Below are 11,223 nucleotides of genomic sequence, written 5' to 3'. Positions count from 1 at the left end.
GTCTTTAGATACGAAATTTACTATACACCCCTATAACACGTATGTTTTATGAGCCAAATGCATATATAACTTGAATACACACTTTAAATATTGGTACTTCGGGTGAAGACTCAGTGAATGCACATTTTCATTTGGAGTCAATTTGCCCCGATCGCCTCCCAAAACGTTTCTGTTGGCGCGTAGGCGGTTAGAGTTGCGGTAGGTAATGTATCATTCTATAGATTTAAGTCAAAGCATTGTCCTGATCACACCTGTATCATCGAATTGCGTCTTTACCTGCCACTCAGAATACTGCAGTGTAGCTATTCTCCCTTTCCAAGTATTTATGCCGTGCGATGCCATTCGACAGTAGTCGCTGGTTGATATGTATCAGATGTATAGCTAACCAAATACAGCTGGCCTAAACAGTTCTTCTTAATCCAGTGTTGCGATCAAGTCACCTTCGAGTCACGAGTCATTTCGAGTCATTGCACATTTTGACTCGAGTCAAGTCAAGTCAATCGATTTTCGAAGGTGACTCGAGTCAAGTCAAGTCAATCGATTTTTGGAGGTGACTCGAGTCCGAGTCAAGTCAAGTCAAGTCACGAGTCAAGTCACAATTCAAGTCAAGTAGCCTTTTCGAACTATGAGGCATGATTACGTCATTGCATTTTGCTAGCTGTCTGAAATACAGATTGAGTGGTCATTGATTTTGAAGCGATGAACGAATATAGAGTTAAATATACACGCAACTAGACGCTGTATCGCTCACATATGCGTAGAGCTGCTCACTACGTAAGTAATTGCATAGCCCTAGTTTATAGTTACCAGCCAAATAGAGAATAGAGTAACGAATTGATAAGATGCAATACATTACCCAATTACAAATTGATATGATACGATGGTTGCGGATCGACTACATAAACTATATTCGATTCAATTTCAATAAATCAAGATGTTTTGTTAAAGCTAGAACATAGAACAGCAATATACATTCTGCTATAAAAATTAATATAGGCTACTTATCTAGTTTACGACAGCGTAAGCAGTAAGCTTCGATCACTTCGCTGGCGGTAAATTTATTTGTGAGAGAACAATGGAGGCTCAGTAAAACGAACGTTCATTGGATTATTGGTCGCTCTCACGGGTTACATCTTACATCAGCGTTTCGCGAATAATCCGAACATATGCAAGACAGGGTGATTTTTATCGACACCGATTACTTGATGACTTAAAATTGACTCGTGAATTTAGCTCCGAGTCACGAGTCAATCCACATTTCTGATACTACGAGTCAAGTGAAGTCAAGTCTTTTTTGCAAAGTGACTCGAGTCAAGTCAAGTCATACGAAAAAGGCGACTCGAGTCATCCCAACACTGTCTTAATCTGCCAATATTACTCAAGACATACGAATATATTTCAGATGTTGATGCAAGTAGGTTCAGCAAATGAGTCAACTGGATTCTCTCGAATCATGGCGTTTCATACTCGAAGTGGATTACACAGGATGTAATATTCGATACCGAGACGACGGTACGATAAATATACGCGATATATGTTTCATGGCCGGACGATCTGAGATTCCCTGCGAAGTCATATAACTATTCCTCTTCGTATTCTGATAATGGGACAAAAGGTCATACCAGGCAAGGAGATCGTGGTATCGAGGCTTGGTCGAAAGTAATGACCTATTAGTTTAGTAATCTGCATCATAATCCAGGGCTCAATACCACTATGACCTAGGTAGAATACTTTCTTGTTTAATCAATTTCTTCCCTAATACTGCACCCCAGGTAGGCTAACATGTACACGAAGTGCCAGGACATCACTAACTATATGTTTCCCTTTCAGATAAGAAGACGTGGTCTCAAAGGTTCAGTATCACGATTGTAGTCGGACAAAGTTATACATCAGAAGTCGGTGATAACCACAAGCACCGCATTTAAAGACCTGTCATGATTATGGAATCAACTTTTGGTATAGTTTGCAGAAATATCTCGCGACACATGTATTTCTATTACAAACACTATGCGCTATACATTCCTACGGTGCGAGGATCTGCTACGATATTAGAAACGTAGGAATTCTTCGCACTTCTCAAGTTAAACGAGCTCGGTGAAGAATCTTCTAATGAAGTAGATAGATCCACTTGCCTGAAAGTAATGAATTTTAGATTTGCAGAATATGAGAGCGAACTGATACGAAACCCGCGATAAGTTAGTGTCTTATTATGATTATCAAACATAAAAATACGTGATTGTATCCAGAAAATTTTAGAATGGCTCACATATCCTTGAACAATCAACGCAAAATGAACTTGCGAGATTTTATAATATCATTGTGACGATTGTGGCCGGGGTTGTAACCAAGTCACTAGGTTCCTAGTGACAGAACAAATTTACCTTTATAGTTTTGATTCGGGTCAAGTTCAGTCTTTTTAAATTACAAGTCAAGGAGCAACGGGTCGAATCCGAGTCATAGTGTTCACTGTGCATTGCCGGGTTCAATTCCGGCTAAACACCCTTCTGTCAAATTCCTGGGCGATATTGAAGGTCACGCATTCAAAATATACCTATTTCCCGCTATTAACATGTTTATTCAGACAGGTGAAAGACAGTTTCAGGGCTTATTGTTGAAGCGTCATTCCTTATACACGAGAATTTGAACAAGTCATATCGAGTGGTTCGAGTCATATGCAACGACTCGATTACAACTAGTGACAGTGCGCATTGATGCACAATTGACGCAAGCTGATTCGAGCCATTTTCAAGTTTCGAATCGAGTCAAGTCGATTTTAATGAACACTCAAGTCGATTCGAGTGACTCGAGTCATTACAACCCTGGGTGTTGGTGACTTATTGCGATCAGCTCGTATGTGTTTGACAAGACAACTGTTGTGAATCACATTCAATCTTGCCGTGTATTTCTCGATAGGATGATCAACCTACGAAGTAATCCAGTCAAATATTTTTCAAATGAATCATATAGTAGTCCACGAATATACCGTGATCGTGGTGGGTCCTATGAGTTGCATTGATCTGTTAGTTTACTCCATAACTATCACACTTAGGCTTTATCTCATTGACATGATAGTGTGAGGCTTCGTCATTCTTACCCTGTTCGTCTGGATACTGCGGACGCCGTGCTACCGAGTCCCATGTTGCTGAAAAGCGAAGATATTTCGCTCGTGAACATCGATCTAATCTGTTTGTTCCTCATCAAATACAGCAGCAAAAGAAACAAACCTGTATAAGGGACCAGGTTGATTATGTTATTATATAAAAAATGAAGTATGATGGCAGAAGCATTACTTTTGGAATTACTTGAATTATTGTATTCCAAAATGGTCAATGACGTAGAGAACGTGCTTATAAACCACAGCACTGTTCATCAAATATATACGTAGTCGTTATCATTACGCGATGATTCAACTGTCTGCAATATGAATCCATTGTCATATCGCGGAGTTTATGTATTCCCTAATTACTTTGTAGGACTCAACGAAATTAATGGATATCAGAAAAAATATTATGACTTCTTAGTCTTTTGGTGTGATAATGTCCTCATAACTTACAGAATTATATCACATATGATTTAGATCCTATGAACTCACGACGAATCATATCTGGGTCAAATGTTAGAAACTACGCTAATACTGTAGTGCAGAGGTCCGCAGCCTATGGCTCGACAGCCATATATGGCTCTTTTGGAAATAAGATATGTTTTTTTGCCCCTCTTTTGAAAATCCTCAAATTTAAGTTACTGTCGCGCCGGCGACCAATATCACTCGCGAAGTTTATGTACCCGACTCGAAATCTTGGATTGTGCGAAACTCATAGCAGATATGGCAACCGCAATATCACAACGCAGTTTTCGAATACGCATTGTCTTACTGATCTACGACGCACTGCCGTGGACGTTACATTCACAATTACAAACTCGAATTACAAACAACGTCATAGCTAGTAAGTAGCTCTGTAGTGCAGGCGATAAAATGTATGCGAGCAGCGCAACGTTATGTTACCGCCAAATTGAGAAGTCGATCAGTATTTAGATTTTTGGAATCAGTGTGACAGTTACATCCGATTAATATCAGGTATAATAAATTCTAAGCTATTTAAGAAGGATAGGGTTAACAATGGTGAGGCTTGGCTCTCGCCTCGAGCTTTATGTTCGAACAATAATAATACCTGTTTTTACTCAGAATAAATGTGGCGCACTCGTGGAATCCAACGTAGTGAGCTCGAATTTGTGCTACCATGACGTCATTAATTTTCTATCGTGACGAAACAGCTGATTTTCATGTATTGCTCTTTAAGAGTTGAAATGGAAAAAATAGGTCCAATGATGCTCTTTGGATAAAAAAGGTTCCCGACCACTGTGTAGTTACATTAAACTTACCCTGTAGTGTATTGAAACCTGTAAAAACATATGCAAAGACAAGTGCTGCTGTTTCGTCTTTGATTACTGGTAGGGAAAATCCGAATATCCACGTTACACCCAACATTACGAGAATGCTAATGTTGATACCGAATTTTCTCTGGTAAGAATCCCTCGAAGCTCGCCATGATTTGCTCTGGTAGGAAACGTCAGAAATGTCACTTTTCAAGGCTCGGTAACAACGGTTAAATTGAAACATGGATATTACATAAAAGCTTGCTATTGACTGTAACATTCAAATAAGTTGTTGTATCAATATCATAATATTATTGGTAAGAAAGTTACGCCCCCTTATTAACGGTGAACGATGCATAATGGAATTGAATTTATGACATTTCTAGTTCAAACCATCATTCATGTGAATTTTGGTCATACCAAATCTTGTTGACTTTTCCAAACCTTGATTTTTCGTCTTGAATGTAATATGCTCATCCTCACAATTAGGGTTGCATTTAAAACAAAAATAAATTTAAAACCAACATTTCTAAAACAAGGGCCTTATTCAAACATGTTTTTATTGTTTGTTTTTTAAAGCGATGACGTCACCAATATTCAATTGTGACGTCAGAGTGGATTCACATTGATAATCAAAAGTATAAGGTAAATATAGCTCCCTTGATGATACATCTGTACTATATGTTGAACCGACTATTCTGGGGGCTCCAACCATCCCATATCGATATACGTCGGTTATATCGGGTGATAATTGTATGTAGATTCATATAACATGTTTTTGAGAAGTAAAGTATTTACACAATTATAGAATAATGTTATAACGTAAAAAAAACACGTTTTTTCAAAAAAGGCCTTTATTTAAAACACGGTTTAAAACATGTTTTAAATAAAGTGTTTTAAAACACCGTTTGTTTTAAATGCAACCCAACGTACAGTAAAGCGTTAGGAAACCCTTACGTGAAACGATTGTTTTTGACACGCCCAATCACCAACTATCTATAACAACCAGTTGATAAAAATATAAAACAAACATTATTACGAATAAACGTAACGGCGATGGCGAGTCGATATCATACTTTGGGCGAATGTGTTATATGCAGTAGAAGTAAATATAAAATCTCCATCCACTTACCCATTCCGTATCTCGTTTTATGCATAGGTGATACGATAAAATAATATAGATGACCACATTGCCTGCAATCATAACGGCGGTCGGTACGACACCCAGATATATGATATAGTCTGGATTAATCCAACACCTGCTCAAAAAAAGGTATGGTATCATCATCGAAAAGAAATCTATGGTGTAAACTTACGTCACTGCGAAACCATCAGTATGCGGGTATACATAAATTCCAACATTAGCAAGAGCTGCAATGCCCACGAATACCGCTGGCATCATCCAACCCCACGCCATGGAAAACAGGACCACGCTTTTGTCGGTGACATGTGCCCGCGTATAAAAGGGCTGGAAATAAATTGAAAACCGTAACATTCGTATATTTACTGATAAGTATTTACTGACATCTTATCATAATATGACAGTTTAGGACAGTGAATCTCAAATCCCAACGTCAGAGGTTTATTTTGAGAAACAAGAAGGCGACAATACCAAAGGGGGCTATAAGGGGCGAACATGCTAGATCTTCCTGTGAGATATATTTCATTATCACGGCGGAAATGTGCACATGAAGTCCGGCTATTTTGCCTATGTCGCCTACGAAAAGTAAACTCAACGGAAAGTAGACGCGAAAATAACTTCAATAGCGATTAGAGTTGGGGAATAAATTTCTCGTTTATATATCCGCTTTTTCGGATCCGTAAATTTATGAGGCGAAAATTTGTGACGAGCTTGATGAGGCGGCGATAAGATGAAAAAGGTCGGGAAACACAGGTTTAGAGAATATGTGGTACTATGGGCCAATAACATCTTTTAACTTCATAAATTTATTTCGAATCCAGAAATACTAATGTATACTTTAACGAGGCGGTAGACGAATATAAAACGGGTATTTCACGTGAAAAAATCGGAATAGAGTAAAACAACTGTATTTTGTAATAGCGCTGGAGAAATTGGACAGTAATACTATATATAACACCGTATCAATTAACAACAAACTAAGAGCCTTTGAAGAAACGGAATAATTTCAGTTTATATCCTTAATGTACGGTATCTTAGTAAAACTTGTATGACAATCACTGCCTGCCTGCCGATTCACATTTATCAGAGAAATGTAAAATAATCGCAATGTCATCCAGTTACACTTTTAGAGATGCTTTTTTTAATGGGTGTGGGGGAGGAACATGCTCTTGCGCTTCCTCCTGTTGTTTTTAAAAAAGTTTTCAATCTTTCTTTTGATATATATTGATCTATTGTTTGTATGAGGTGCGTATTGTCCCGACGGTTTACAGATGGATGAAATTTCACTCGTACAAAAGAGGTATTCGTGACAGCTTACCTTCACCACTGCTAGAAATAGCATCACCCCTTCGCAGTTCATCCAGGCGCAAGACGCAAGTAGAAATAGATGTAAAAACACCGCAATTGTTCGACACGAGGATGAAATTGCGTCATAATCTTCAGCATACGCAAAGAACGGCGTTTCGCTAATAAGTAGCGTGACGTTGAGTCCCAGAAGAGCGATGGAGAGATTTAGTAAGAGAAATGAACCTTGGAACTTTCTTCCCGTCCGTGTTCCCCTTTTAAGAGAATCATATTTCATCGCTATAACCTACCTCTGAAAAGCATTGATTAGTAACACAATGAGTTGGCAAAAAACGAGTACTCGTTGTCGTTACCAAGATGGTGCTTAACGAAGCGTTTCACGGATTCAAAAACGCACAAGACGAATCTCTTTTTGCCACGAGTTAAGGTTTTTTTTTAGTTTATCCTTCCATATAACATAGTCCTTTTACATCCCAACCAAAGGCTATAATAATATATCGGGTCTGATCCCCAAACAGCGATGTAAATTTAGCAAATACAAACGGTCGCATTCGTAAATCGATCTGATTTATAATGACATAATTCATGCAGGATATGAGCCTTGCAATTGGATTATTATCCGCACTGGGGGTTGACAAACTGCGGCCCGCGGGATGCATGCAGCCCACAACACGGTTTTTGTTGTGGTCAGCGAAAGCCTCAAGAAACGTTGTAAAAATATTGATGAAATGTGTGGAAAAATCAAGTTAACGGGAGCTTGATTAAACTTTGTCGTAAAGTATTTCAACACGGTAACGATAAGTTATATTCTAACCATAGTATCTTTCTATTTTATTGATTGCGATATGACCAGACCTCGCGTCCCATGCATTTTGAAGGTTTCAATTTTAAACGCCATAGAAAGTCAAACCTAAATCACTTAATTCCGACCACAGATGTGATTTTATATTGGCAAAACGAGAAAGTTTATTACTTTTTGTGCTGTACTCGGATAAACCGATTCGCGAGTTTGTTAGATAGATTCGTTCTTTGTATGTGTAGATATATCTGTATTTCTAATATTTATATATTGTAGAAGCGTATTTAAAATGATAAGGTATTGATGCGGTCAGCATTGTCTGTTCTGGAGTTAAAGCAAAAGTACAACCAGTAAATATATGAACAGATCCATGTGCAGCGACACAAATTTACATCCAGTTTTATTAATCGGGACAACCCACTTTCATCCCTAATTTTGACTATTAGGACGACCAGCTTATAAATATCGTTAATGTTTCTGACGCGTGTACGTTGTCATCAAATCAATGCTTGGTTTGTTTTAAATATACATACAATTACATATACATCAATTCCATGTAATCGGTCACTGTATAATCAAACACTATTACTGAATTTTTGTTTAGTACCCCAATTTTATATAGTGCGGTCCGCGAATGGATTCAAGTGTTGAATGCGGCCCGCGAGCTCATAAGTTTGCCCACCCCTGATATACACCAATATACGATTATATCATTGTGTCCTACAATGGCGTGAACACAAGAAACACACAGAATAAAATTGCATAAGAGGATGTAACCATATAATGTGACTGCATCATTCTATATTCATGAATAAAGTGTTTTTTATTGTGAATTCGAATTAATGGAGTTAAAACACACGTCCAATCCTTGGTTTTGAGTGAGTTTGGTATAGGTAAACACATAAGCAGCAAGATAACCATCATCTACGCCAGTGGTTTTTAATGTTAATTACAGTGCGACATAAACGCGTTAGCAACCTTCTCAAATGGTGCACTACCTACGGACTGACAGGACCACTGATAGTAAACGTGTAGTCATACACTATGGATGTCTGTTTAAATATGTGCAAAGTGTTTGCTCTCAGTAAACTAAAATCAGATAAATGAATATATATTGACGTCGTTTGCCATCCGACAAGGCAATCTGAAATTGTAAACAATTAAAATAAATAATTAGTAGTGTCCGAAGTTTATTGACTGCAAGTCCTCACGCTGAAACGCCTGTATAATTAGAATTATTAAGTTCTGAGTACTTGGCGAAACACAATGAAGTAACCAAACTGCTTTGCATGACTTTTATATTGATGGCCTCTCAGTCTGTCTGAAATTTCTATGAAGTCTATCGTGATGCATATGAATCAGACAACCCTACGAAAGCAGAAACGCAGTTCATCTTTACAATAAATAATGCACGTGTTATCGGGGATAGGGGTCAAGAAACGATTCATACCTGTTTCGTTATCTAGGAGGGCGTTGTGTCAAAACAAAGCTTCTGCGGAATATAGGGACAAGTTGACTACGTGTTACATATTTTCTAGTAAACTAGAGCGATCAAAAATAAATGCGATAACAAAAAAGGTATTACCGAACACACAAGAACAACATCACAAGAATTAGTAGTGAGAACGTTGACAGACTGCACCCCACGATAGTTACGATGTCCAGAGGCGTTGGCTTTTGCGGATCCTCTTCCGCAGGTTTTGGTCTCTGTTTGTTACAAGTATATTGGTCACACCAGCCAAATATATCTACCACGACACATAAGAGACAAATATTGTAGATCATAATTTCAATTTAAATAAACAGATTTAGGTACGACTGCAGAAGTTTACGAACACCAATCTACATGGTGATGACATACTTTGCATAATTCGGGTTTTCCGACCTTACCAGCAATGCAGCAAAGTTAGTCAAATGATCACACGAGCAGGTGAGGGAATTGACAGTTTCTTCTGTCAGTCTACATCCTTCGTCACTCCAACTGTTCGTTGACTCATTCCAAAACACACACAAAGGATCCTGCTTCTCGCCGTCATATGTTGCTGGCAACTATAATGGAAAAAAATGCATCTGTTAATTTACGAGGGATGATGGAACTCCATCCGATAACATGCTGTCGCATATTATTTCAGAATATAAGCCAAGATTATCGTAAAATTCGTGGAAAAAGTACAATCACAACCACGATCGTGCTCGTAATGGTAAAACTCATAATTTTAAGTCGCAAGGGCAATTTATTTCGCACATCAATTCCAGAACGTCTCAAGGCAGGTAAAGCATTCTCGTGATTTGACATAAATAAGGTAGGAGAGCTTTTAGATCGAGTACCATAGCTGTGTATATGCATGCAGTATTTCAGACTTGTTGTTTGTTAAACTTAAACAGGAACTTTGCTAATTCAAAAATAGGTATGTCTTCAACTTTGAGAATGCGGAGTTTCTTGTGATATGGAGATAGGAAATAATAGATATTGATGGTCAACCCTGCAATGGCCCGAATGGCTTTCTTCTCCAATACTTGTAGGGGTGTCAAAATGGTTTGGGTTGCAGATCCCCACATAATAATGCCGTGTTGCAAATGACAGATAACGATAGATAAATAAAGACTTCTAAGCAGAAGCATAGGAGCAATTCTATTCAGTCGCCACAAGACACCAGTATTACGAGAGATCTTTGAGAAAACATGGCTTACATGGGTATTCCAACGGATGTCGTGGTCAAAAAAAGTCCTAGATATGTCATTGATTTGCAGACGCACATTGCATGACAGTCACAATCAATTTTCGATTAGTATTAAAGAATTCTGTTCTCATCGTTTTTTGTCGATTGGTAGTACTTGGCTTTTGCTAGCATTAGCGGACAATATATTTAATGTGAGCCTGTTGCTGATAAGTTCAACTTGGTTGGGAGTTGACATCAATAGGTTTTAACTATTGGATGAGGAGAGCAGCAAGTGCGAATCGTCTGTAAAAAGGGTAGTGGCGAATTGTGAACAGGCAGTTATATCAATAATATACCATAGAAACAAAGTTGGCCCCAAAACTGCATGACCACTGCGGTATACCACAGGAGACAGCACAATAGTTAGATTTCTCTTGATCGATGACTGTATCCTGTTGTCGGTCAGTGAGATAATTACGAAATAATTCGAGAGCAGTACCCCGTTCACCATAATTTGGCAATGAATTGCTGTAATAGTAGTAGTAACGATAGTGTGAGTGGGCCGTACAGTGTTTGAGATCAGGCTGGGATGACGTCAAAGCGTTTTGGGAACAGTTCAAGTAGACATAATGGAATTGATTCACAACCATGATTGCTGACCATAAGCCACAAAGGGGTTGTTGTTGTTGTAGTTATTTATTGTATTCATGGTGTTTCGACTACATTGGTGATTTCACGCCAGGCGGATCATCTATATTATGATTCCGTATTGACCACCTTGTAGCACGGCCCACTTCTAGGTTTTGTTTTAAGACACTGCTTACGAGGATCACAACAGGGGTGATGAGGTTACCAAGGACGATGTGTACCACATTCAAAGACCTAACTATGCAGTATATGACTCCTTGCTTAAAATCAACATTTTGCTTTGATTTGGACGGCAC

General features: G+C 38.4%; 1 protein-coding gene across 1 annotated transcript in view; it reads right to left on the bottom strand.

Moving 5' to 3' along the window:
• Positions 1 to 1,990: 1,990 nt before the first annotated feature.
• Positions 1,991 to 11,223, bottom strand: part of LOC145437887 (adhesion G-protein coupled receptor G7-like) — a 29,385-nt gene continuing 20,152 nt past the window's right edge. The window contains exons 13-20 of the mRNA XM_080315270.1: positions 9,510 to 9,668; positions 9,205 to 9,326; positions 6,834 to 7,074; positions 5,691 to 5,842; positions 5,507 to 5,633; positions 4,381 to 4,555; positions 3,095 to 3,224; positions 1,991 to 2,132 (exon numbers count right to left, since the gene is read on the bottom strand). Of these exons, the coding sequence (XP_080171396.1) occupies positions 2,006 to 2,132; positions 3,095 to 3,224; positions 4,381 to 4,555; positions 5,507 to 5,633; positions 5,691 to 5,842; positions 6,834 to 7,074; positions 9,205 to 9,326; positions 9,510 to 9,668 (1,233 nt within the window). The 3' untranslated portion in view covers positions 1,991 to 2,005. The remainder of the gene's footprint in view (positions 2,133 to 3,094; positions 3,225 to 4,380; positions 4,556 to 5,506; positions 5,634 to 5,690; positions 5,843 to 6,833; positions 7,075 to 9,204; positions 9,327 to 9,509; positions 9,669 to 11,223) is intronic.

Source organism: Botryllus schlosseri, chromosome 4 (genome assembly GCF_051294905.1).
Source record: "Botryllus schlosseri isolate E-star chromosome 4, Bs_hap1, whole genome shotgun sequence".
NCBI classification, from domain to species: domain Eukaryota; kingdom Metazoa; phylum Chordata; class Ascidiacea; order Stolidobranchia; family Styelidae; genus Botryllus; species Botryllus schlosseri.
The sequence above is the reverse complement of the archived record's forward strand: the minus strand, read 5'-3'. Positions and strand labels throughout refer to the sequence as shown.